The sequence below is a fragment of the Sporothrix brasiliensis genome (assembly GCF_000820605.1).
Source record: "Sporothrix brasiliensis 5110 chromosome Unknown Cont21, whole genome shotgun sequence".
Classification (NCBI taxonomy): Eukaryota; Fungi; Ascomycota; class Sordariomycetes; order Ophiostomatales; family Ophiostomataceae; genus Sporothrix; species Sporothrix brasiliensis.
The window spans coordinates 1,005,892-1,032,809 of NW_024467140.1; the positions used below are offsets into that span (position 1 = coordinate 1,005,892).

Here is a 26,918-nt window from a genome sequence, read left to right on the forward strand (position 1 = left end):
ATTTATCAACGTCAGCTTCGCGTGCCACATGTGAGGATGACAAAAAGTGATGTTGGCTGACACGAGCGAGCCGAACCAATGGCAACGCCGGCATTCGGCGGAAGGGAGGCTGGGCCGGACTTAGTGGTGGAAGCGCCGGAAACACGCACCGAACTGCAATCTACGTCAGACGTGAACTAGGTTGACCAAAAAGTCCATGCAATCATTAGATGCTCGAGACGCTCATGATACATTCCAAAAAGCGTAAAGAAATAGAGAAGAAGCAAAAGAACAAAGAACATTCAAACTGCAGCGCTGATAGACGCTGTGAAGACGAGGAACATGTGTGCGCAAAAGGGGTAATTACTCCGAAAACAAAACATAAAAAGGACAAGAGGAGCAAAAGCAAAACCCAAATCAAATCAAACTGCTAGATGCTCCCGAAACAGTGGCCCTGCCGAATACCCGAAAGATAGACCAAACATGCCAAAAAACGTGTCAGATGGTGACATAATAAAGAATACCCCAGTAATCCAAAGAGAAAAAAATCATTCGTCGTTAGTATTCGCTGGCTCCATACATAGCCATTCACGTTGTTGTTTTCTTTGTTTTTTTGTTTTTTTCAACCTCGTCGCACGATACCTCCTACCGCAGCGGTAGGTTGTTGCGGCTGTACATGGCTCCGCCAAACGCCGGGCCCGTCCACCCCTGGCTGATGCTCTGGCGCACAATCATCGCCGCCGCCTGGTGTGCCGCCATGCGCTCCTTCTGCCGGTGCCGCTCTTTGAGGTACATTGCTGCCTCCGGCCGCATCCGCAGAATACGCAGAATCATGTCGTCCGACGGGTCGGCCTGCGCGTCCTTGCGCTTCTCTTCCTTGGCGCGCCGCATCGTGCCCAGGTTGCGGCTCATCATGATGCTCTTGCCGCGGCGAATCGTGCCCATGCTGGCAAACGCGCCACCCCCGGCCGCGCCAGGGCCAAACCCGGGCGGCGCCGACAAGTGCCGGCCCGACATGGTCAGCCCCGGGACGATGCCGTTGGCAGGGAGCTGTTGCTGCTGCTGCTGCAGCTGCTGCTGGGCGCGCTGCGCCGTGGCCGCGGCCATGCGCTCCGACGTCCGTATCAGATTCTCGGTCGTCTCAAAGTAGAAAAAGTTGAGCGACGCGAGCTCGTGGTACTTGGGCGACTTGAGAATGTCGGCTGGCACGCCCAGCACCTCGCCGTGGTCGTTGCGCGCGTGGAAAAAGTCAAACAGCATCTCGAGCCACTTGTAGACGACGTCAATCTCGGCCTGTGTCAGGGGCTTTTGCGTGGACGGCTTTTCGGACAGAGGGGGGACGAGCAGGCCCTCAATGGCCATGAGCGCCTCTTTCCACAGCCGCGTCATGACGGCCATCATGGTGGCGTGCGTCAGCGTCTGGTTCATAATGGCAAAGTTCTCGTTAAAGTACGTAAACAGCGGCTGCAGCGTGTTCTCAATGTCGGCTTGCGTCAGCGGCTGCGTCTTGGACGCGGTGCGCTTCTGCCACAGCGCCGCCACGGACGTGGCGAGCAGCGACCCTCGGTTCAGCAGACTCTTCAGGGCCTCGTACGACAGCGACGCATTGATGTACGCCACCAGCTTGTCCGTGACCTTGCGCACCATGTCACGCTCCGTCCGCTTGAGGTGGCGGAACGCCTTGCCAAAGTGGAACTGGATGTCATCGCGCTCACCCTCCATGCTGACGCGCAGCAGCAGCCGGCCCTGCGTATCGAGGTCCAGCCAGAACTCGCGCGGCAGGTAGTCGCTAAAGTGCAGCGGGTCGAGCTTCAGTGACGTACGGCCCACAAAGTCGTGGTCGCCAAAGGTGTCGTAGTCCCAGATCGTGGCAATAATGTTGAGCGGCCCCGACACCGTGATCTCGACCGACTCGTCCCAGCGCGGGTTGAGGTTGCGCATAATGATGCGCGTCTTGGCCAGCCGCTTCTGGTACTCGTCGCCCAGCACGACGTACGGGTCGCTCGTGCCCGTCGGGTCGCACGCCTTGAGGTCCTCGGCCTCGACAATCTTGATCGTGAACACGTACTTGGTGTTGCGCCGGTCCACGGGCTTGGCGGGCCCGTTTTCCCGCTTCAAGACCTCGGCGCACCCATCGACGTTGACCGCCTTTTCCAGGGCATCCAGCGCCTGCATGCCGTACTCAATGTTGTTGAGCTTGACAAACGACTCGGCGTAAAACTGGAACGGCTCGACCTTTTCCTTGTTGCTCAATGCGTCCTTGGCATACTGCATCCAGCGCTCCTGTGTCGTCTTCGTAGAGTCCGCCAGCTCTTGCGCTGAGGGGCGGTCCATCTCCTTGGCGAAGCGCTGCTCGACAATCTCGCAGTACCGCCCGATCCCTGCCGTGAAGGCCTTGGCCAGTGCCGTCATGAACTTGGCATGGTGCGTATCGTCGTCCCACTCCAGCTGGTAGATTTGGTCGACGCTCTGGTTGAAGGCCTGGAACGTGTCGATGATAGACACGCTGTGCCGCTCATCGTCCGTCGGAACGTCGCCCGGTTGTTGCACGCGCACTTGGAACTGGTCCTGCTTGATGGCTTCCTCGACGATGTTCTCCATGCGTTCCTGCGCGCCCTTGATCCACCGCCACACAAACTCTTCGAGCAGACCCTCGACGTGGAAGGCAAACGGCTTGCCCGGCAGTGACTCGACGTGGATTTTGCGAATGTCGGTGAGCTCCTTGTACAGGTCGAAGCCGTCCTGCAGGTTGACCTCGAGACCGCGGTCCTTGGCCTTTTGCACGATTCGCTCAATGATCGCCTTGGCGTCGGCCTCGAAGCTCGGGAACATGGTGCCCACGAGCTCCTTAAAGGGGCTGACCCCCATAATCTCCGGGTTCTTGCGGTACCGCTTGCGCGTGCGGTCGCACACAGCCACCACAGCTTTGCCCAGGTTCACCACATGACTAAAATCCCAGTCGTCCTCTTCCCGCGGGATGTTGGTGTCCAAGAACTCGCGATACAAGCCAGCGGCGCGGTCGCGCATCGTCGCTGTCAGCGCCTCGGCGAACTGGGCAATGACCTCGGGCCGCTGCGGGAAGGCGTCGTCGCCGTGGATGTGGTTCTCAATGAACATCAGCGTCGGGCCGATGGACTGCGGTTTCGGCTCGTAGCACTGCGAGGCCACCTCCAGCAGCTCGCGCAGCATAGCCTCCTGCATCTTGACCAGGATCTGCTGGTAGGAGGCGTAGTCGCGTGACGCCCAGTGGCTGCGCTCGATGCTGTGCAGTGGCTGGCCAAACATTTGAATGTGCGGCGGTTTCTTGTTGTGCGGCAAGTGGTCGAGGGAGGCGCTGTCTTTGACATCCTCAAACACCTCGTACACCTCCTCGGCACGCATCTCGAGATCCAGGTACTTTTGTGATGCGACGTCGAGCAGCAGCACCTCGCGCGAGAACTGCGGTATCCGCCAGTGCACCGCCAACTCAATCAACAGGTCCACCGACGATCGGTGCAGCGGGACAGCCTCCGACACAATCGTCCCTTCGTCCGGGTGTAGCTGGTCGTACGACATGGCGTGCTTTAGTACAAACTTGTAATAAGACCGCGGGTCCGACGGAATATATGTAAAATCGGGCGCCTCTTCGACGGCGCGGATGCTGCTACCACTGGCGCCGTCATCCAAGGACAATGACGAGAAGCCCATAGAGCCGTCATACCCGAACTGATTCACGACCGAGGCGGCCGCCACAGGGTCCGGATGGGACGAGATCATGCGGCTAATGTCTGCGTAAGTTTGGTCCTCTCCGTACATGGACGTCGGCCGAATCGGAAGCGGCTTGTCTCCACCGTTGCCACCCAAAGATGCCGCACCACCGCTTGTTGTCGATGTCTTGGCAAGGTCGGGTCGCACGGTCAGCAAATCCAGCATCATCTGCGCCAGCTGGTGGACCTCGGTCTTCTTCCACTCCTCATATGCCGCATCCAGATCAAAGTCCCCGCTGCGCAGCGCACCCGGCATATTTGACGTGAGCTGGTGCTGGTACGTCTTGAGATCTTTGAGCGCTGCCTCCTCGGTCCAGAGAGTTAAGTCGCGGTCAATGTCCGTTTGCACTTCGCTCTGTGTCCGCCCAAAAATGCGGGCGACGGTCTGCACCATGGGCATATCCTTGACGTCGTACGTTAACGGGATCTCCACCTCGATCGTCTTGTGCTCGCCCGGCTGGTTGGTGTCGAGAGACAGGTCCTGGTCATTGGTGAGCAGCTTCTTCTCGAGTGTTGCCAGGCGGCCCATGAACTCGGGCCGGCCCTGGTCGCTGCCCAGATCGCGCATCAGGCTGCTGACCAGCCGCACAAAGAGGGCAACGTGGCGGTCCACAAGAGGCTTCCACGAGTCGTCGTCGGCGGCCTTGCCGCGGCCCTGGGCTTTGCTTGCGGACGTGTAGAAAATGAGAATGAGGGGCTCGATCTTGCGGTCCTTGTCAATGCTCTTGCGGAAGTTGTCGGCTGTAAACGCGGTGTATGCCTCGCCAAACGTGCGCTTGACCGCCGCGTCGCTGTATCCCGGCATTTTTTCGGTGCCACGCAGCACGCCCTCCATGCGTTTTTCGAGGGCCTGCCGCAGGCTGTGGGGCAGCTTCATATTGGCCGACGACGACGAGGACCCGGACGGCACAAACTCTTTCATGAGCTCGCCGACGCTGTTGGATGCCGTGTGTGTGCGGACGGGCTTGGGTGCCGCCACGTATTCTTTTCTCTTTTTCTTGGGCTGCAGCAAGTAGTTGAGGTAGGCGATGCGGAGGGCATAGCTATAGCCCTCCTCGAACTGCACCTCGGTAACCCGGGCGGCGCGCGAGCCGGCACGTTGCCGGCGGCCACTCATCGTACTCATCCGCGAGTTGTGTAGGCTGCTGCGGTCGGGCCGCGAGGTCCGGTTGGACGCTGTCGACATGGCCGGCAAGGCTGGCAAGTCTGCCAGAGTCGATCAGCCCTCGATCCGGTGGGGCGGTCGTCGGTCGGGCCGGCTTCGAGAGTGTGCCAGGGAAGTCCGGGACGTAGAGTTGGACAGGGCGAAAAGTGAAAAGACCAAAAGTCGTCGGCAGTCGGAGATTGAATGTGGGACGTCCGAGGGGTGGAAACAAATCGGAAAAGTTGTGAAAGTCGAGGAGATCGAAGATATCAAGATGGACGGAAAACGCCGTGCAATACTGTGGTGAACTCGCGAACGCGGGGGTATTAAAACGAATGAAAACAAAGACAACGCAGGTAGGCAGCGTCCGCAGAGAAAAGAAAATCGAAAGCGACGATGTTTCCTGGCAGGAGGGCTGGCGGCAGAATGGGGGCAGACGACGAAACAACACGAGATGTCGTCTATTTCTGTGGCCCCCTGTGCACCCAGGTTCTGTAGTGGGCTGTTATGGGGACGGAAGCAGGGAAGCTGCGTACGACGTATATGTGAACGGAGCCCAGCATGTGGCGGAGTTTGGGCGCCAGTGCGCCAGATCGCGTCCTAGCCCCTCCACCCCCCTTTTTCCCCCTTTCGGCCATGCCTGTAATTTTGGGAACGCCGCTGACATGCGCCTAACCAGGGGCGATATAAATAGAGACGTGCTGGAATTCGGTCGCGCATGCCTGTAACGGGGCTCTACCGCCGCAAAATGGGGCAGATTGAGTCGCTGTAAACAGGTTTCGGCCACTGTCAATCAGTCAAATTACATCACCCACCAAGCTTCAGATTCACGCCATTGTTAGTACCTACTTAATTACATTGCTCGCGCCGAGCCAGGACGAAACAGCCAAATCGCCATTTTCTAGATCTAATGACCAGGTGCTGTCTTTCGCTGATCGTCATTTGCTGTCTAGACAAGTCACGAGCAGATTTACGTATGTTGTGTTGTTCCCTTGGCCCTTCCTTTTTGGGGCGGTGACAACCAATTTAGGAAGTAACAAAGGCACGCGGTGGAAGGAGCTGCGGGTGATATCGAAGGAGTCAGGGAAGGGATGATGTAGTATGTTGACAGGCAAGGAAGGCGCAAGTCATGAGGCATACGACAATGATTACCATAAATAAACAACAAACGCAATATGAAGCCAAGCCAAGACTAAAAGCACTGTACGAAATAATACTCTGCATTTGTCAGTTTCGTCTCTCTTTTATCCCAGTAGCTGGGGAACGAGAATCCTTCGGCCAGTGGAGTAAGTTTACTGAAATGTTTCTTTCCTTTTCACTGAGGTATGACGAAATGGCCTTGACGCGTCGTGATTCACCTTTTCCATCCACTTTAAGAGCTTGCATTCGCTCCTTCCTCAATACGCGACAAAGACAAGAGCAATACCAGCCTCGGTGGCGAAGGCATTGAGTGCTGCCTATTGCACCCAACATTGCACCTACCTGCTGACGTCTTCAGCAGCCTCCACGCACGGTCTCACAGTTTGGGCGATTTTCTTTAGCGACCTCGCCGTGCACCAGACCCTTGTTTTAGGGGTTTACGTAGACCCCGGGCCAAAAGTTGCTTTCTATTTGATGAGCATCACGTGATACCACAGTCTGGGGTATTTAGCCTGGTTATCGCCACGGAGGGAAGGTGCGACAGTGCCGCATTTGAGGACACAGAGACCTCCACAGCGGATCCCCTGGCTCCTGCCCTTTTCCAGTCGTCCCCCATCACTAGATCATCCCCTCCTTCCGCCTTCTCTGTATTGATAACCGCTCCTTCCACCAACTCCTCGTCCCTCATTAGCAGTCCTTCTCAAGCAGGCGGTTCGCGTTACTTATCCTGCATCTCCCCAGTTTCGAATTTCGACATTTTCAACCAAACATCACATACCGTGGCCGGCCTCCCGGAATTCCAACCGTCTCTTCGCAGATTTTACCCTTCCTCCCGACCGCGCCAAGTTTCGCCCTCGTCTGTCTCAACCCCTCGCATCCGCCCGCCATGGGCATCACTTCGAGCCGCCCCGACGAGGGCGGTGTCCTCTATTTGCGCGACCAAAACCGATGTAAGAAGACAACCCCAGAAGCAGCAGAACGACCATTGCAGCGACACACGGACGAGGAAGAATAGCATGGGACAGCAGTAGTGGGGGACAAGTTATAATATGACACGATCCCGGGCCGTTGCCGGTGCAAGACACGAGACACAAGACGCGAAGCATCGCGAACTTCATCTTGCGTCTTATCACCCTCAGCATGATCCCGCTGCCACCGCCGGTTTTTTTGACCACTATAGCTGTCTCACGCTGCTCCGAACCCTTGCATAACCGGCCATCGGACTAACAACCCTCATTTGCACAGTATCCATCTCGTCGCTCGTCATCACATCGGCCCGCCGGCGCACCTCCGTGAACATTGCGCCCAACGCCTTTCCAGCGACCCGCGTCTCGGCCACGCGGTCCCTTGGCGACAATGCACCCCTCGAATTTGTGCAGGTTCGTCCGTCCCGCTACCGGTCACTTTCGACACTTTGTTTACTAATACCACCCGCAGGACACCGATGCCTCCGCCGCGCCCGGCCCTTCATTTCTCCTCAAACTCTCCAACGATGAAGAGCTGACATTCACCTTTACATTCGTTATACGACAGACACCGACATCTGCCAGCACCGTGAGCTCCACAAACGCCACAAATGCAGCCACCGCCGGCGCAACAGCAGGGACGTCAGCCGGCGCGTCAACAGCAACGGGAGCCAGCAGCGTCACGCAAGCATCAGCCGCTGCCAACTCTGGCGCATCCGACGCCAATGTGACCTCCTCTGGCACTGCCGCTGCAGCGGGTGCTGCGTCTGCCATTGACACCGTGATCAACGGCCTCACATTCGTACAGGCATCCAATCTGCGCGAGGTGGACAACCTGCTTACGCGCGAGTTCCACGCCGACCCGAACCTCCACAAAAACTCCAATGTAGAGCTCGTCGGAGACTTTTCCACTGGTGGCAGCCCATCCGTGACCTTTGACTGGTCATGGCGGTGGAAACCGCCCAAGAACTTGGAGGACAAGGGCGGTGGTTGGCGCAACTCGTGCAGCTTTGTGGAGTACAACCAGCGTGCGCATAGCTTAAACACTCTGGCCAGCTTCTCTTTCTTCGTATCGAGTATGTCCTTCTCCAGCTCGAATGTGAGACAAAAATGGCCACGTCTTGCTAACGTTCTAGACACAAACCCTCATCCTACACCCAGCTCGCCTACTCCTCCTTTCCTCCTCAGCGCCCCGCCCAAGATCCGCGTCGCATCCGCACAGTCCGTCGACTCGCGCCTCAGCAGTACCATCGAAGCGATAGAGGATGCACCTAACTCACCAAGGATCGGGATACCCGATCCCATCGGCGCTACCGGAGCCACAGCGGCAGCAACCGTACAGGCACAGCCCGCACCAACTACTGCGCCGCCGCCACCTCCAGAGCCAGTCAAGGTGGACGTTTCGTGTCCTCGACCCGGCGATGACGTGTCTGTGGCGGACGACGGCCCTTTGTTCCGTGCAACCATCAAGGCTCTCGAGCAAAAGACTGGAAACATGCGCATGCAAATGAAGAAGGTCATCAAGCGCGCCGAGCACGCCTATGCAACGATGGTGGACTCGAACGAGGCATTTTCTTCGTTCATTGACGCCCTGAAAGAGACGTCGTCAACCAACGCCAACGCCGTTCAACCGGCCATCGACCACTACTTTGACAAGATCGCCCGCGAAATTCTGGCGTACGAACGCCAGAACACATTCAACCTCCAACGTATCGTCATAGACCCCCTGACCAAGCTGTACACCTGGGACATCAAGCAGGCTGAGGCCAAGAAGCGCGACTTTGAGGAAGAGAGCAAGGACTACTACGCATATGTCGGACGCTACCTCGGCCAGCGGCAAGACTCTCTAAAGTCTAAGAAGTTGGCAGAGAGCGACACCAAGTACCAGACCAAGCGGCGCAACTTCGAGCTCAAACGCTTCGACTACTCATCCTTTATGCAAGATTTGTCAGGCGGTCGCAAAGAGCAAGAAGTCCTGTCCCACCTGACGCGCTACGCCGACGGCCAGGCCAAATCGTTCCTCAACACAGCCAAGAAGGTTGACGTCTTGCTGCCCCAGCTAGAGGCCCTCTCCAACGAAGTCCAGCTCGCCGACAAGGAGTACCAGTACCAGCGTCGTGAGCGTGAAGAAAAGCGGCGCCTTCTTGAAAAGAGCAACGGTGCATCCAGCAGCGCACCTTACGCCGACTCCGACACTTTCTCTACGGCACCAACGGTCAACAGCAATAGCGTTGGCGTCGCCAACAACGGCACCAATGGCGGGCCATCAACAACCGCCACCATCGCCAACAATGCCACCTCGGCGCAGTCCAACTCGGATTCGGAGCTTGGCCGTGCCGACAGCACGGGCTCGCAACTGCGCGTTGGTGCAGCGCCTGGTACGGCCGGTGCTACGACCACGGATCTGTCGCGGTCACCGGGAAGCTTGGGCTCTCACCACCTCTCAGTCGGCAGCCCGCAACAAAACTCCAAGTTCAAGGGCATCCGTGACCTCGAGGAGCGCGACCCTGCTCAGACGGTCAATCTGGAAAAGAATGGAAACCAGCGCAAGGAGGGACTTCTGTGGGCATTGAACCGTCCGGGCGGCCATGTCGATCCTCGCTCGGCACTGAATAAGCAGGGCTGGCACAAGTTCTGGATCGTCCTTGACCAGGGCAAGCTGTCCGAGTACAGCAACTGGAAGCAGAAGCTCGATCTACACATGGACCCCATCGATCTGCGCATGGCCTCGGTTCGCGAGGCACGGAATGCGGAGCGTCGGTTTACTTTCGAAGTGATCACGCCCCAGTTCAAGCGCGTCTACCAAGCGACGTCCGAAGAGGACATGAATAGCTGGATCTCGTCCATCAACAACGCCCTTCAAAGCGCCATGGAAGGCCGTGAGCGCTCAAGTGCGGCCCCCGTCGTACCAACCGACAACGGCTCGTCGAACTTCCCCAGCCGTGACATTGGCTCCGTGTTCACCAACAAAAGCACGTCTCTGACCCACGGTCACCGCGGTCGTGACGGTCACGGCATCGGCGCTGTTGGTGGCGCCGTGGCCCAGGCCATGTCGGGTGGTAGCAGCAGTGGCAGTGGCAACACGGGTATCCCGACGCGGCGTATCACCGTCGGTGGGCGGCCCAGTGCGCCCCGTGCTCCCAGCAGCAGCTACGAGGAGAATCCGGACAAGCTGCTACAGATGCTCCGCGACAACGACCGCGGCAACTGCTGGTGTGCTGACTGCGGGTCCGGCGCCAAGGTCGAATGGGTGTCCATCAACCTCGCCATCATCCTGTGCATCGAGTGCAGCGGCATCCACCGTTCGCTCGGTACCCATATCAGCAAGGTGCGCTCGCTTACGCTCGACATTACTTCGTTTACCACCGATATTATCGAACTCTTGCTGCTCGTCGGCAACCGCGTCGCCAACATGGTCTGGGAGGCCAAGCTCGAGCCGGCCGCCAAGCTCACGCCCACTGCCAACCGTGAGCAGCGTTTGCGATTCATCACGGCCAAGTACGTCGACCGCGCCTACATTGAGCCCATCAGCGCCACACTGTCTCACTACTCCACGGCCGACGAGACTTTGCTCGCCAGTGTCAAGAAAAACGACATCCAGCACGTCATCTATGCGCTTGCGCTCAAGGCCAATGTCAACGCCACCGACCTTTCACGCGGTACGCACGTCGTCTACCTTGCCCTCGCGGCCGCCGACCCGGCATCTCCCTCTCCTACGCCGTCGCCCATGACCACACCACGACCAGGAACGTCTGGTGCGAACGCAGGGCCGTCCGATCCCAAGTCCAAACAGGTGCCCTTCCCTGTTGCCGAGCTCCTTTTGCAGAACGGCGCACAGATTCCAGCTGCACTGCCAGCGTTCCCGCTCAGCCGCAGCGCCCAGCAGTACGTCGAGGCCAAACGTGGTCGTGTCGGCGGCCTGAACATTTTAGACAACAACAGCGGCAACAGTGGAAGCAAAACTGGCAGCGGCGCTGTGGCGGGCGCCCACCCATCGTCGACGCCCTCTTCCGGCGTGGCAGCCATGGAGCGCTTGGCCCGGGAGAAGGAGGCGCGACTACAAAAACGTGTGAGCGCCGGCGGGCGGTTGGCTAAGAGTCCGATCCCCGAGCGGTAGCACCACCTTTGGATGATACGTGGACTGGTACACGGCGGCATCGGTGATGGTGGTGGCACCTGGATGATCAGTACTGGTGGTGATGGAACGACAGACGAGCGGCATCAAGAAACACAAAACGACGTGCACCCAAGTCCGGGCCGGCAATATCACAGCTGGCCATTGTGCTTCCTTTCCTGCGTCACAAAACCCATACTGGGCAACTTTCATACCACCAACACCCATGACTCATCAGCCACGGCGAGCGCCAACCGACGACAGCTTCCGGCCGTTAGTAGACGAATACTAGCTGCCAAGGCCGGCTGATAACCAAGCCGACTTTTGAATGCCTTTTTGTTTCTCATTTTATGTTTTTCACGCAAAGTTTTTTTTTTGTCCTGTTATATCACATTTCACACCAGGGGTGGCCCCTTGTTATTTATGTATTCTTTGTTTTGTTTCATTTCTTTTGGTGATGCCAGGCCAACTAATAACGTTGCGTATGCTCTTGGTGTTCTGTTTGCCTCATGTGTCGTTTGTCTGCGTTGCTTCTCTTTTGCTTGGCAGAGCACCTCACATTTTATTTCTTATTTAACTTCACCTTTCCGGCGTAATAATGATGATGGGAATCAATGTCACTTATGCTTTTTTTCTTCACTTTCAGTTATCCATGTGTGGCCCACAACAACCGTTTCCAATCACAGTTCACAGTCTTGCACCCTCAAGTTTTTCGCAGCAACACTTGGTGCCTGTAGAGTTGTTATATATAGTTGCGACACAAATTACAGAGAACACTGAACATGCTAAGTTGCTTTCGCGTGAAGGCGTTGGAATATCGAATCGTAGTCTAAATTGATACCGTTGTATTCTGTTCTTTTTCTTCTGCTATAAACATCCTGGATGTTGCTCTTACGGCGCAGTCCTGGGTTTGTATGTACCTTGACGATGACTACAACTAATGAGATACAAAGGTAAGAAGTAAGAAATCCAGATTTTTGTTCCCTCCCGCCTGTGACACTACATTATAAATATAACAAATGGAGAATAAGACGAGCAGCGCATGAAGAAAAGGGAAATGGGCGGATAATATACCTAAGCTCAAGAAAAAGAACGTTCGACAAAAGAAATATAGAGGACTTATGAGACGAGGATAGACAGAATGAAACTCGCTAGCTCAAAAAAGATAAAGATAGAAGTTTTGAAAAGGAAAAAAAAGAAAGAAAGAAAGAAAAGAAAAGTGAATAACAGAGAGGGTATTTGGAAAGGAAAAAAAGGACAGAAAAAGTGTACAAAGTAAGGAAATGGTGAGAAGACAAAGGTAACACGAATAAAGAAATAATAGATAATGAAAGCAATGCAAACTACTGTGCCGCGCTGTTGCGTAACGCCACGGGTCCTTGGAAGCCGGGTGTGAAGGGTTCGGCACCGGCTGCCGTCGACGGCGCCGTGTCGGCCGCAGCATTCGCGTTGCCGACGACGCCGTTGACGTGCTGCATCTCGAGGTCGTTGCCGCCCTTGCTGAATGTGTTGTCCGTGGCGGTGTTGGTGTCGTCAATAACATTGTTGGCACGGTCCTTGCGAGCAGCCCGCCACGACTTGGTCGTCTGCGGGAACAAGCGCTGGTCACCCTCCACGTGAGGGCTCTTGAAGCGCATGTACGTTGGCGGACGCGGGCGGCACAGCACAGCAATCCAGTTCAGAAACATGCTGCCCTGAGTGTACGCACGGTAGCGGTCCTTCTTGGGGAACTTGTGCGAGTTCAAGAACTCTCGGGTAGTCTCGCCACGGGCCATCAGGAACAAGTGGTAGCCCATGAGTGGCACCGGATAGCTGCAGGCGAGGATGCCGTAAATGAACATGGCAAAGGGAACGCGGAAGTGGCCGATGGCGGCGCCAAACGAGACGTGCTCGCGGTGGCTGTAGACCAAGATCTGAGCGAGGGAGGCGCCCATCAGGTACAGCGACAGCACGGTGCACGAGGAGACAAAAGTAAAGAAGAAGCGGTAGTTGCGGCGGCCGACGCAGTTGTTCAGCCAGACGCAGTGGTGGTCGGCGGTCTCGACGCAGTTGTCGCACATGCGGCAGTGGTGGGCGCGGGGCGGGCGCCAGATGTTGCAGGTCCGGCAGTATTTCACAGGAACCTCCATAGCGGCCGTAGAGGACTCGCTGGACTTGATGAGCGCCCAGTCGGTGGTTGGGGGACCCAGGCGCAGAGGATCATCGTTCTCGTCCGGGGGCGGGAAAAGGTGCAGGTTGCGGGGCAAGATGCCTGGATCGGACACCGATGCGTGGAAGAAGGACGACAGGCAAATGTAAAAAGTGTACGCGAACGTAATGGGAATAGCCGGGGACACATTGTGCCACAGCCATGGTGCGGAGAAGACAAAGAAGAGGATGCAGGGAATCACGACCAGGCCACCGGTGGCAATGTTAATGGGCCGGGACTTTGTGTTCTCGAAACGACCGCCAAAGCAGAACACCGTGTTTCCTTGGAAAAACTGGTAGTTCTTGCCAGACATGACCTTCTTGCTGCCGCCAAGGCCGCCGTCGTTACCGGCAGTCCCAGCGCCGCCACTTGCAACCTTTCTGCGGTCACCCACTACGCTGCCGCTATTGACATGCGTGCCATTCGAAGGATGGGAGGTAGCCGAGGGGCTGCGCTGGGGCGTCGACGCGACGGACTCAAGCTTCTCGCCGCCCTGAATGTCGCGGTTCACGCCGGACTCGCCGCCGCTGTTGCCCTTACCGGGCAGCATGAAGCTCGAACGGAACGACTTGGGTGTGCGTACGGGAGTCGGCATGTTGTCGACGTGGCCCGAGTTGAGGGCCTTGTCGACTCGGATTGTCAGACCATCAGCTGGGCCGCCTGGCCTTGACTGGCTCGGCTGGCGGAGTGGCCGGATGCTGTCTGTGAGAGACGCCGCGGCATAGAAGCCGCCGGTCGGGCTGGTGTTGGCCGTGATGCGGTCCACGGTCATCTGGTCGGTGTATTCGGAGCCGCGCGAGATGGGTCGTGCTGTTGGCATGGCGGTCTGCTGCGCAGCGGCTTGAGAGGACGAACCAATGGTTGCAGCAGACGACTCGGCAGCGCTGGCCTGTTGAGGCTGTTGCAGGCCGAGCTGGGACTGCCGTGGCCGTGTGACGCCGCCGCGCTGAGCCTGCAGCTTCTGGGAGCTCATCGGGTGGAAGAAGGCATGCGAAGTAAGCGAGGGAACGTGGCTGCGCTGAGTCGAACTGACGGGGCGGCCGCCGTAGGCTGCCACTCCAGCCGTACTGCCGCTGTGGCTGCTCCCTGCTGCGCTCGAGCGCTTTCCGGACAGGCCGCGGCGGAGAGGTTGGAAGTTTTGTGGCTGTTGCGACAGACGTGCCGATGCGCGAGATGCCGCCTGTGCCCGCAGAGACGTCGCACCGCCAGCATCAGCGCCAGGACCTTTGCCGTCGTCGGACATGATGTCGGTCATGCGCGAGGAGATGATGCTAGGCGCGTTTCCGGGTGCTTCGGACCGAGTGGACGGGAAATGCGGGAATGTATGTTCATCGTCGGGCACGGGCGGCGAGGCGACACGCGCCCCAGGTTCGGCATTCGCCATTGAGTGGCGTTGTTGTCGAATGTGATGGTGACTGAAGATGAAGGTGAAATCAAGAGAGTCGCCGGATGGCGCGGATTCGATTCGCTAAGGAAATGCTGGGACGAGGTCGAGAATAAAGGGCAAACGTGGTCAGCAGAATGACATCGTCGGCTCGTTCGATGAATGCACTATGCCAATGGTGCCGTTCTCGTGGCCAGATCTGTTTCAGAAGAGCCGAAATAGGACGAAGGATCGGAATGGAGATGCTTAAAAACAATATGACAGCTATTAAAAGGCGTCAACGCAAGGCAGAAGAATGAATGAAAGATGTATTGAGAAGTGAAAAACAAGGCAAAGATGCTGTCGAGGAATCGAATGTGGAATGAAAGGACGGGATTCGGCCGAGTTTGTGTGTGTTTGTTCGTACGCAGACGATGTGAAAAGAAAATACGACAAAAAGAAGGGGGAAAAGGGCAAATTGCACAGGAGACCCGGGGCTTGGGGAGCAAGTCACAAGAGGGAATTGAGCACAGGCACATCCCGGGCACAGACACCCCGAACCCACAGGCCCAGATGCAGGGAAGGAAGGGATGTGCAGAATGGCTTGTCAGTGGCCCGTTACTGGGGCAGGAGCCAACGGGCGGAGCGCAAAGGGGGCAACGAGGCAGGAGGGTGTGACTGGGCCTGCCTCGCTGGGGGGTTACAGGGGCAACTCTCGCGCTAGTGGAAAGAGGACTGCAAAAGGAGGCAAGAGCGACAAGAGGAGAGAGTGAAAGACAGGACGAAACAGACGAGGCAGATAAGGCAAGAGCATCTGTGAAGGGGCAAGCGGAGTAATAAGATACGACCAAAACCAGGGACAAACGGCTGCTGGGACAGCTGAACAAGACGATGTAATAAAGACACGACTACGGCGCACGAGCCGGGGATCGTGGATGGGATGGAGAACGGCTGACCAGCACTACCGAGGCGCGAACCTGCGTGGAAACGCCGAGTGCAATTTCCATGGCAGCCAGTTTTTGCATGATGTTGCAGTGCAGCCGCGTTTTGACAAGGGTTGAGCGGGTTGTTAGAAAGGGAGGAAAGCCTGGCCGCAAGCAATATGTTGTTGGAGTACGAACGTACGGAAAAAAACGAATCTCATGCAGAATCGCCTGGATGCGGCTACCCATTTGTCCACGCGGGAGCCTCGTGTACTATTCAGTAGATGACGGGGTATTGTCTTCGAAGCTACGGAGTATGACATGCATTCTCAGCCTTTCAAGTCTAGGCACTACGTCGTAGGTTGACTCAGGAATGACGGGTGCAGGATCGGTCCATTTTCCAGATGTCTCTGCCGTCGCGTGTTTTTTGTTATTTCCCCTGTCGCGACGACAGAGATACTTGGTGGGGCCACACTAAACGCTCCCCGGCACTGTGCTTGTCCCAGCACGGCGGAATCCTCTGTCGCTGCCTGAGGCCCAAATTAAGGGAGTTGTTGGACAGTGCTCATTGTGGCTCAACACTGTAATGGGCACGGCCCTCTCTTGCGCCTTAGGTCAGCGAGAAAGAATCGGGATTGGCCAATGACAGGCGCGGATTTGGCAACTGCCCACTCCCACCCTTCTAACCGGTGCGTAACGAAGACGGCAAGAGCTTTTTCTTGTGCGTAGCTTCCCGAATCAGGCCATCCAACGTCAACCCACCATCACCAACTCACCTCCTCCCGCCATTCCGCGATCCTCACTGCGATCCACCGTCGAACATCTCCCCTCTACCGTCGCGTCCAGATACACACACACACACACACACACACACGCAACCGCCGCCATGTCGTTCATCGCCCGTCGCGCCTTCTCTACCTCCGTCCGCCGCTTGTCCGCGGCCGCCGACGCCCAGCTCAAGCAGGAGACCAAGCGCAACCCGGAGCTTTACGTATGTCCCGCCTCGGCAGTCAGGGACGTAGGGGCCATCAGGAACTAGGGCGTTCTGGATTCAATGCTAACGTGTGCTTCCCCCCACCAGATCCTCGGCGGCATTATGGTCGTTGGCTTGGCGGGTGCCGGCTACTACTTTGGCAGCTCGCCCACCGTCTCGACCTCCGAGGCGGCCGTCTCCAAGGCCGGCATGCCCTGGGAGACCGGCTCGGCCGAGGGCAAGTACCGCTACTTCCCCGGCGGCGACCAGAGCGCCGACCCCAAGGACGCCCCGAGCGCCGTCAACGTCGTCGTCGTCCCCAACGTGAACCTGCCCAAGGGGCTGCACGAGAAGTACAACAAGTGGGGCAAGGACGGCTACTAGAGCGTGTCGAAAGGATGATAGACAATGGGGAGAAGAGTAGAGGGCACAGCATAGAGCATCTGGGCAGAATGGGCGACGGCGGAAGTACTTCTTTGTGTTGGTTTTGCGAGATTGTGTACATAAAACATTTAAACGTCCCAAAAAACACCAAAACATAACAGCTTGCATGTTGAAACACGATCCAGAGTGGCAATGATGTACGTGGGTAGGATGTATATTCTCACGAGTAAAAATGAAATGAAGGCTGGCTTTGCAAAAAGTAAGGCTGCTGTGTTCACATGTGAGAAAGTGAAGCTACCAATCGACGTGGAGAGTCATTCTTTTGGGTGGGCTACCAAAACATCCAAAAAAAAGAAATTGTCTTGCGACTTTGAGCTTTGCCAGTTACAGGATTCGAACCTGTGCATCTCTCGATAATAGTTCTCAGGACTACCGCCATCACCACTCGGCCAAACTGGCTGGTTGTTGCTGCTCATCCGTTTGCCAGGGGAGTAAGGGCGAGGAAAGGTAGGCGTCCTCTGTCATTGTCTCCTCTGCTTCTTGAGATATCGGAGTCTATTGATAGTATATGAAGGATAGTTTCCAAGTTTTGGAGAATTCAGTGAATGAGAAACGGTGACAGATGCATCTTTGTTCATGGCAAACAGAGGGCGTTTGTATGGTGGATCGCGATGCGGTGCTACAACAGTGAAGCATCAGATCAAAGAAGTGAAGCTCGCAGGGTCAAACGTTCACATAAAGTGGCATCTACCATCGTACAGCTAATTGGCAAATTAAAATATTTTCAACTGTTTATAAGGTAGGGTTAATATGCCGTGAGTTACGAGATCTGGTCTTGACGGTTTATCAAAGATAGTGAAGGATTTTATTTTATTTTGGTAAGTTTTATTTTTTAAGTCAGTGGTTTTAAGGGTTTTTTTTTTTTTTTTTTTTTTTTTTTTTTTTTTTTTTCTTAATTTGGCTGGTATTTTCTTTGTTTTGAACTGTTTAAATAACACGATGTCGGAGACGAAGAAAAAATACGCTCACATAATCGCAACCATTTGACACTTTTTGAACACTTAATGTTATGAATATAGTTTCAAAATGCACTCGAAAGTTGTAAATTTAAGGCCTCGGACGAGAATATATTGAGGAAGAACTCAAAACATCCAAGTGAACACCGTGTCGCATGCATGTTCATATCAGGCCAAGCTGACACAGTTATCATTTTCACCACGCTCCTCGAAAAAGACGACCTTCTATCGCAGACAGCAAACAATAGATACAAATCGGAAAACATGGAAAATAGATGTTCATGATATAATGGTGTAAAAGAGAAGACAAGAAGAAAAGAAAGAAAACGCCATGAAACAGAAAAGGGAACCAAAAGGGCCAAAAAATCTAGATTGGATGAAATAAAGCAACGCTGATGCACTGACGCGACACTCGGTCTCCTCCCTCGCTCCCCTTTCACTCTCTCACCATGTGAAGCTCTCCTCGATAAAGTCCACCACGGTGCCCTCATCCAGGACGTCGCGTACCGCACTGCGCACGTCATCTGCCAGGGCACCAGGACCGCAGACGGTGACGCACATGGCACCCGCCTGCTCTGCGACCTCCTTTCGCACAAGCACCGGGATGTTAGGCCGGCCTGAGTGCAGCTGGATGGTGCGGGACCTTGACGAGCCGAGCTGGGCGGCCTGGAACGCCTGGTTTGGCCGCGTCACAAAGATACGCACTTGCAGAATCTCGTGGCGCTGCGGCATGCGCATAATCTCATCCATCCAGGGACGCACCCACTCGAGTGCCTCGTAGTCGCGCACCACCCACACCAACGTGATGCGGCGTGTGGCCACCGTGCCATCGGCGTAGCCATCAATGAGATGCCGTAGGTAGCTGATCTGGTGCGTGATGCCTGTGGAACCGGCGAAGAGCACGGCGTGGCCGTAGCTGTCGAGCGAGTGGTGGCCGGCATAGGGCCCCTCGAATAGCGCTTTGAATCTGGCAGACCCAGATCCAAACTCGTCACAGCTCTTCACGGCACGATTGTAGAGCTTGCGGGTGAAGCCTGTATGGGCACCGATGACAAAGGAGACCGATGTGCGGTATAGGTGGCCGTGCTCGATTACATTAACGCTTGCGAGGGCTGCAGAAGACGATGCCCTGTCACTGACCTTATCAATGCGCTTCTCGGTCGTTGGTAAAAGGCCGCCATTGATAGGCGTGTGCTTCACCCAGGCAATGCTGAAGGGATGGCACTCCCATGGGCTGATGTCGGCAAAACGCAGGTAGGCGTGGGTTCCAGGCTGTACATCGACATAGCGCGGGAGAGTCAACGTGACGCAAGAGCAGTCGCCCGGCATCGGCTCAACAACCGCATTGGCTAAGCCGTGGCGCGACCATGAGCGGTAGGCACTGAGGCCAACGCGGTACAGACGCTCTGCCAACCAGAGAAGAACGACGGCGATAATCCAGGGCAGCTGTGGAAGGCCGCCTGGTGAGGCGGAGGACGTTGCACAGTGCACCCAGACGCAAACGAAAATAATCACGGCCAGCATGATATGCGTGGTCAAAAACGTTTCGTAAAAGGCGTGGCGTAGCGGCGAAATGGAGATGATGACCAAAAGGATAAAGGCAAAGGTGCCGACCATGCCCGAGGCGATGAAGCGGTCGTGGAGCATCTTAAAGCCCACACTTGCCCAGCCGCCATCAGCAAGTTGGACAACCAACCATGCAACAGTGTGAACTACCGACTCAAAGACCACTATGCGGCCGAGCCAGCGGTGCAAGAGGTTGTATGTGTCAAAGCTGATGCGAAGAAGGGTGATGAGAGGATTGTTGCGCGTGGCAAAGATCATCAACGGCACCAAGTTGACGGCAGCCAGTGTGCCGGAGCGGCCGCGTAGCTCGGCAAGAGTGGCCCAATGGTCCGGCTGGCTGTAATCGAGGAACAGCAGGTAGACGATGTTGCTGACCAAGTATGCAAAGAGCATGACCGCCTGCAGACGTGTTGGCAGGGTGCCCATGTTCATGGCAGAGGAGATGCGGATCTCGCGGTTGTGACGTTTCGCGGAGATCGGGGCGTACGTGAGCTGCTTCTTGACCCATGGCATGTGCGTCCACTGTGCCTTGCGCCAGTAGGCCTGGAATTTGGCAGGCTGCGACATAGCCGAGACCAAACGCAATTGTGACCACGAGATCTCGACGAGTCGGATGCATAAGATGGTCATGGCGACGATACCTAGGCTCCACCACAGCATGTCCTTAAAAAGCATGTTCTGGACCTGGTTGACGCCACCGAGACCAGCATCGTACGTCGAAATCGAAGGAGAGGTAATTACAGCCGCATTGGCGGTTGTCGCCACGGCGTCCGTGGCTTGTGTTGACATGATGCGTGGCGGGAAGGTGCTCTTCGATGGTGCTGGAGGCTCAGTAAATTAAGACGGTGTGGTAGGCGATCCGGCGCCTAATGATAATTTCGTCGATGAGTGGCTGTAACATAAAGCAAAGAGAGAGATTAAACTGGTCTTGACTTGGCCGCAGGAGGTAGCGAGTGACTGCAGTAGGTTATAAGTACTGGCGTTAAACAGCACAATAACACCAGAGTGAACAAGACGAAAGTGGTGCACAAACGAAGACCGTGCGAACGCGACCACGAGTCGAATGTGCAGGCCGTAAAGGTTGAAAGCAGCAAACCGTTGTGGTACGTCGAATTGCTATAGGCGGCACAAATACATTGTGTTGTTCTGGTCTTTGTTTGGGGGGTGTGTATTGTTTATGTTGACAAGGTGAGCTCGTGGCGAGAGGTAGACCGTGAACAAAGCAAGTGCGGTGCATAAACAAGGGAACAAACGAGCTCGGACAGAGCAAGAGAGCGGACGATTGTTGCCTGGACGAAAATAGTCCTAATTGTGAAAAGATCGTGGTCGGCGTATGTGCTTATGAAATTTGCTTGTTGATTTCTGGTGTTTCCTTTTTTGCCTTCGTTGCTTGCTTATGGAGGAAGAACGGTTGAGGCAGTCCCACTTGACAGGTGTCCCACCTTCGCTGCAAGATGCGGTGGCTCTAAAGCTGTCAACGTCGTTCTTGTGATGTCTGTCGACTTTGCAAGAAGCAGACGTTTCGGTGCGGACGTTGTCTTTTTGTCGTATTCGTTTGCCCTTGACCTGATCGGATCGGCAAGCAAACAAGGACAAGCTGCCCTGGGGACAATCTTTCCGCTTGCTACCCGCAAATGCTGCCAAAAGGCAAGAATCAAAAGCTGCAAAGATCGGGAACGTTGCTGAATGTGTCACAGAATGAGCGAAAACCAAGGTCCAGGCAAGACACTAAATATGGATTGGCCGGTTGTTCTGTGCGAGGGCGACGATCACAGGGCGGCTAACACAGATCGTCAATCCCAGCAAGTGGTTGGGCGAAGGGATGCTCTAAAGCGAGAAAACGGCGTGGCTGCGAAGAAAATAAGAGAGAATCGAACTCGTCAATAACTTCAGACTCGTCAGATGCACAAAATCGCCTTGGGTGCGAAGTCCGGGGTGTATTGACGAGAATAGACGAGGATGGAAGAGTGTTGGATGCGTGTAAGTCGAGATAGGTAGTCTGGTCACTTGGCTATTGCTTGTGCACCGCAGAATAGGATCGTTGCTTGGAAAACAAAAGAAAGAAACAAGAAGAAACAGAGATCTCGCCCAGCTGTCAAAAACTGAGCAGGAAATGGAGGGGCTGGTGGTAATGCCAAATCGAAGCCAAGAAGGAAGGAGCGACCAGCGAGCGGTTGTGACAAACTGGGAAGGAACGACTGAGAATGCCAGTTTCGTCACACAGAGATAAAGTGGAGATCCTGCTCCTAAGATTCTATAGTGAAGGAGAAGGAAAGTCCAAAGAAAGAGAAGGGAGAAACCGGATATGTGAAGTATAAGAAAAAGAACGCGATGCTGGGTATGCCAGGTATAAGAGAAGATGCGGTCGAGCGAGCGCATGGGCGGGTATTAAGAGGCCGTCCTACGTGGCCGCCCTTCACCTTTCATTTCTCACCTTTCTCCGACGGACGACCACCATAAGCAAGCGGCTGCATAATACACAAGAGTATTTGTGGGAAAAGGCGAGACGGAGAATACGAAGTACAAGAACGAGCAAGGGGGCAGCGCAGGCTGAACATCGCGGCCAAGATGGCACAAGGGCCCATTGTGCGCCAGTCTGAAGACGTCCAGCTAGCTCCCCAACTCCCTTGTCGCCCTTTTCGTAACCCCCTTTTACCAGTTGTAAGACCCGCAGCTCTCTTCTTTCTTGACCAGTGAATGGTGACAAGCTTGCTGAACATACATCGTAGTGGAGCGGATAGGAGCGACATGCAGAATAAGACGAATAAAGGGTCAAACAACGGCCTGCAAGGGAGGTGCCAAAGGCTTGGATTGTTTCTTGATCGCTTCTGTTCCTGCGTTTGTTGGCCTGTGATTGGCCGCATGTTTCAGGCCTAGAGTGTGCTTGTGTGAGGCAGCCCTTCCCATTCGTCGCCCATCGTTTGAATGCAGGGGCTGTCGCCCAAGCTCGCAGGGGCGCACAAGTGCGCTTGGCCTGCTGCGGAGACCGCCCGTCACCAGCATCGTCTCCAGAGAAAACGGTAGGCTGAGGTTGCTCGCTGGAGCGCATTGGCGGTGTTCTCTCTGACCGTCTATGTTAATCGTCTATGTTAATGCCTTTGTGGTGTGGACGATTCTCCAAAGTACGAAAAATGGCGGACACAAGACAGTCACAAAACATTTCAATAGGAGTAAACAAATGGATCAAGGTCCACGGCCGTTGAACTTTGCGTCACAGACAAAACCAAAGGTGGGCATGAATTAACCCCGCGGTGAGTCAGATTCTGGGTAAACAATCGCGCATGTTTATTTCTTTACCAAACCTGTATCTTATGTTTCCAAACAGAAAGTTGAGGCCAGACTGTACCGTACGCGGAGTTTTCTCCCGGTTTTGTCTTTTTTAAACCATATATGCAAAAAAATGAGATACTTTGGCTACAGCCTTTCGACGCCGCCGGGCTGTCATCATAAAACCGGCCGTATGGATGATTCTAAGAACGAGCGGCCTATGGACGAGACAACTACCATGTGACAAATTGTCTCGTAACAGAGGAATCGTCGATGGAAAAAAGAGGGCCATTGCTGCAGCGAAGTTTGTGCCACCGCAAAAACTTCCGCACAGCAGGACGTCACAGGGCCTATGAGAATGCCCAAGGGGCGAATAGGAACTCGCGAGGCTGACCAAGACCGGCCGTGGGATGGGAGTGCGGCATGGCCCGCAGATCGCTTTACTGCATATTGACTACTCACCGGTTTGATGCAGCTATCGAGTGTTCGCCAGGCTGCACTGCGCCTATTCCCAGAATGGAACGCTCTGCAGGGGCCGCTATGTCCAAGGGACGTAGCGCAGAAGGGAGGGCGCGTCTGGGTGTCTGGAGGAAGAGGGCGCCGTGTTTTCGACTCAGCCCAGTCAGTCATGGGCCCGGCATGTTGCTCCAGTGGGCGGAGCTGCCTGGAAGCGCCTTCTCTTGCTCGCTACCTTCTTCCACTGTGCCATGCCGAAACCCCAGATGAGCCGCCAATAAGGCAAGTGCGCGACCGCCAGGCAGGGGGCAGGTCCTGGACGAAATCTGTGAAATGACCGTTCGCCGGCGTCGCTTTTTTTTTCTCGCGGGAAAGGCTCTTTCGCTTCTCTGCCTTCGCCCTCTTTTTCGTTTCCCTCACGATTTGCATCATCTCGAAGGCTCACCGTCAATTCATTGTAATCCATACCCTGGCCATCCAGCGGCGGCATCCGTAGGCCTCTTTTCCCGGGACCCCCTGGCACCGTCTTTGCTGCGGCTCTTGATTTTAATTATTTTTATTTGCGTTCTTGCCCTCGGCCATCGCCTGCACTATCCGGCACTTTCCTTTTGTTTAAATCACGGGCCACCCTCAGAGGCAGTCACGTTCGCTTGCTCCTCCGCGCCTTCCTCTTCTTGCTGTCTGTCCTGCCGTGTCGTATCTCGGCGCCTGCTGTCTCACGCACGAGTCACCTGCCACTATACTGCGTGCACCTCCATCAACCACGTTCATCCCACGCACACACGCAAAACACACAACACACACTCTTGGGAAACCTCCCACCCTCTTATACTGCGCTGAACCTCGCTCGCTCACTGCCGACCGCTCGCAATGGCCCGCCATGAGGGCAGCCACTTGAAGCGGCCCCGAGTATGTCTTGACGATCTAGCATAGCTTCCGCCGTTTCTCCCCATCTGAACTTTGCCTTGTGTCCTATGTCCGCTGCCCTCTCTCTGTGCCATGCCTCGCCGTCCACCCGCCGCCTTGATCGGTGCCTTGTTAACGCGCCTTTTCCGACAGCAGTCCACCGATGCCGAGGTCGACGCCAAGAAGCCCCGGCGCTCCGACCGCATTTCCTCCCGCGTCGGCTCATCCTTTGTCACCGAAGCCAGCGCCGTCACCGAAATCGCTACGCCCCGGACTCCTGCTGCCGCACCACCGGGTGTGCGCGACCGTGACAATGACAAGCAGAAACAGAACCAGAAACAGAACCAGCTGCCCACGCCCCTCACCTTCTTGGCCGTCGACGAGTCGTCGGCTTCCGAGCAGCGCTTCAAGGAGCCGACTGCCACACCGCCCGGCGGCCGTCCCAGCCAGGTAGCCCCGCGCGCCGGCAGCAGCGGCAGCGGCAACAACAATGTCGGCGGGAGTGGTGACGAGGCCGGCTCGTACTCGTCGCCGCCGCAGGACACCCAGGCAATGCCCTCGCAATACATTGACCCGAACGCGGCGCTGTCCGACGAAGTCAAGGACGAGGTCAAGGAGGGCGTCTGGGGCTACCTGTTGCCGCTGGGGGCGCGCTACGGCAGCCGCAGCATTGTCATGAAGAAGCGGGTGGGCTGCGAAGACAGCGATTCGCCGTCGGCGTCCTCCTCGGCGGCAGCGAAGAAGAAGGGCGGCAAGAAGGGCGGCCCGAGCAACGGCGCCGATCACCCATCGTCCAAGGGCTACTTAGTAGGGCGTCATCCCGAGTGCGGTAGGTTCTTCGCGGCGTTGTGACTCGATTTGGACCGGTCAGTCTGACTAACACTTCCCCCAAGACGTCGTGATCGACGACCCGATCGTCTCCAATCGGCACTGTCTGATTTTTGCCGAGCACAAGGGCCACGATACGGTGGCCGTCATCGAGGACCTGTCAAGCAACGGCACGTTTGTCAATGAGGCGCTGGTCGGCCGCAATCAGCGCCGCGAGCTGCAGGAGAAGGACGAGATTGCCGTTCTCGACAAGGCGCGCTTCGTCTTCCGCTACCCCAAGGCACGCACCACCAGCGGCTTCCACCAGCAGTACTCGCTGCAGAACCGACTCGGCAAGGGCCACTTTGCCGAGGTCTACCTGTGCGTCGAAAAGGCTACGGGTCAGCGGTTCGCTGTCAAGATTTTCACCAAGACGCCCGGTGTCGAGGACCGTTCCAAGACCGACGGTCTGCAACAGGAGATTGCCGTGCTCATGGGCGTCAACCACCCGAGCGTGCTGTGCCTCAAGGATACGTTCAACGAGAAGAGCGCCGTGTATCTGGTGCTGGAGCTGGCCTCGGAGGGCGAGCTGTTCAACTTTATCGTCCTCAACTCGAAGCTCAGCGAGAGCGATACGCGCAAGCTGTTCAAGCAGCTGTTTGCCGGAGTCAAGTATTTGGTCCGTCTCACCTTGACCTTGGCTGTCTTTTGTCTATGAACCATTTGAACCATGTCCGCTGACTTCAGAATTAGCACGAACGCAATATTGTCCACCGTGACATCAAGCCCGAGAACATTTTGCTCGTCGACCGTGACCTGCACGTCAAGCTGGCCGATTTCGGCCTCGCCAAGATCATTGGCGAGGAGTCCTTTACGACCACGCTCTGCGGCACGCCCAGCTATGTCGCGCCCGAAATCCTGGCCGACACCCGCCACCGCAAGTACACCAAGGCCGTCGACATCTGGTCGCTCGGTGTCGTCCTCTACATTTGCCTGTGCGGCTTCCCGCCCTTTTCCGACGAGCTGCGCTCGCCCGACTTCCCGTTCAACATGTCGCAGCAGATTCGCAGCGGCCGGTTCACGTTCCCCTCGCCCTATTGGGACTCGGTGGGCGACCCGGCGCTCGACTTGATCGACTCGATGCTCGTCGTCGACCCGGAGCGCCGCTTCACCATTGACCAGTGCATGGCCCACCCCTGGATGAACGAGACCGCGCTCAACGTCAACGACAGCACCGACGGCCTGGTCGGTGGCGTCGCAGGCCTTGCCGTGAACCGCCGCGGCCTCGTGCGCGAGCGCACGCTCATCAGCGCCCTGAACCGTGTCGAGATCACCAAGATCCCCGGCGGCGCCAACCACGACCCCATCAAGATCTTCAGCAAGAACCCCACAGGCGCCGGCCACAATGGGCACGGCCATGGCAACGGGAAGGAAGCCCGGCCGGCGGACAATGCCGATCCTGGCGCGTTCATGGAACACGGCGAAAAGGGTGACCCGTCGCTCTTTGGTGACGAGGGCAGTGCGTACAGCAAGGCAGATGTGGCCGCCACCAAGAGCAAGGGCAAAGGCAAGAGCAAGCGGTAGGACGGCACGCTCTGGATTTATTGGGGTGTCGTTGTGTTTTTGGTCGGGATTGGCATCTGGGGTGCACGCCGGTGTCTCTTGGAGTTGATCCCTAACCACGGCTAGCATTTTTTTAATTCTTTGGCAGGCGTTGGTGTTTTTTTTATTTGTTGTACTTTTCTATTTCTTTTTGTCTGGCTTGATTTCACGCATATGCGCACTTTTGCACCGTCGCATTTGTTTCATATTCGATGATATATACAAAAGACATCAAAACGACAAAAAGCTATTCTGTTACTCTGTTATTTTCCGGATATTTCACTTTCATACTTCCGGGGGTTGGAAAGGTTTATTTGCGTCTCATTTAATTTCTTTGCACTTCATTCATACGGATTCCGGTGTGTAAGTTGCATGTATC

At 56.0% G+C, this 26,918-nt stretch overlaps 6 protein-coding genes and 1 non-coding gene across 7 annotated transcripts; 3 read left to right on the forward strand and 4 right to left on the reverse strand.

The window, feature by feature from the left end:
- Nucleotides 1–624: 624 nt before the first annotated feature.
- Nucleotides 625–4,911, reverse strand: SPBR_04557 (uncharacterized protein; the record flags this gene model as incomplete). The annotated part of the gene is made up of 1 exon (XM_040762834.1): nt 625–4,911. The coding sequence occupies one exon, from the start codon at nt 4,909–4,911 to the stop codon at nt 625–627; it is 4,287 nt and encodes a 1,428-aa protein (XP_040615328.1).
- Nucleotides 4,912–6,895: 1,984 nt separating this feature from the next.
- Nucleotides 6,896–11,091, forward strand: SPBR_04560 (uncharacterized protein; the record flags this gene model as incomplete). The annotated part of the gene is made up of 4 exons (XM_040762837.1): nt 6,896–6,959; nt 7,255–7,388; nt 7,447–8,002; nt 8,111–11,091. The coding sequence occupies 4 exons, from the start codon at nt 6,896–6,898 to the stop codon at nt 11,089–11,091; spliced, it is 3,735 nt and encodes a 1,244-aa protein (XP_040615329.1).
- Nucleotides 11,092–12,431: 1,340 nt separating this feature from the next.
- On the reverse strand, nt 12,432–14,660 carry SPBR_04741 (uncharacterized protein; the record flags this gene model as incomplete). Its single annotated transcript, XM_040763018.1, has 1 exon — nt 12,432–14,660. The coding sequence occupies one exon, from the start codon at nt 14,658–14,660 to the stop codon at nt 12,432–12,434; it is 2,229 nt and encodes a 742-aa protein (XP_040615330.1).
- Nucleotides 14,661–16,448: 1,788 nt separating this feature from the next.
- On the forward strand, nt 16,449–16,919 carry SPBR_05386 (uncharacterized protein; the record flags this gene model as incomplete). The annotated part of the gene is made up of 2 exons (XM_040763663.1): nt 16,449–16,553; nt 16,644–16,919. The coding sequence occupies 2 exons, from the start codon at nt 16,449–16,451 to the stop codon at nt 16,917–16,919; spliced, it is 381 nt and encodes a 126-aa protein (XP_040615331.1).
- Nucleotides 16,920–17,297: 378 nt separating this feature from the next.
- On the reverse strand, nt 17,298–17,378 carry SPBR_09553. The gene has a single exon. It is a non-coding gene; the product is annotated as a tRNA-Ser (tRNA).
- Nucleotides 17,379–18,379: 1,001 nt separating this feature from the next.
- On the reverse strand, nt 18,380–20,290 carry SPBR_04819 (metalloreductase; the record flags this gene model as incomplete). The annotated part of the gene is made up of 1 exon (XM_040763096.1): nt 18,380–20,290. The coding sequence occupies one exon, from the start codon at nt 20,288–20,290 to the stop codon at nt 18,380–18,382; it is 1,911 nt and encodes a 636-aa protein (XP_040615332.1).
- Nucleotides 20,291–24,223: 3,933 nt separating this feature from the next.
- On the forward strand, nt 24,224–26,521 carry SPBR_04727 (serine/threonineeeee-protein kinase Chk2; the record flags this gene model as incomplete). The annotated part of the gene is made up of 3 exons (XM_040763004.1): nt 24,224–24,959; nt 25,024–25,616; nt 25,691–26,521. 3 exons carry the CDS (start codon nt 24,224–24,226, stop codon nt 26,519–26,521), a joined length of 2,160 nt encoding a protein of 719 aa, XP_040615333.1.
- Nucleotides 26,522–26,918: the final 397 nt, after the last annotated feature.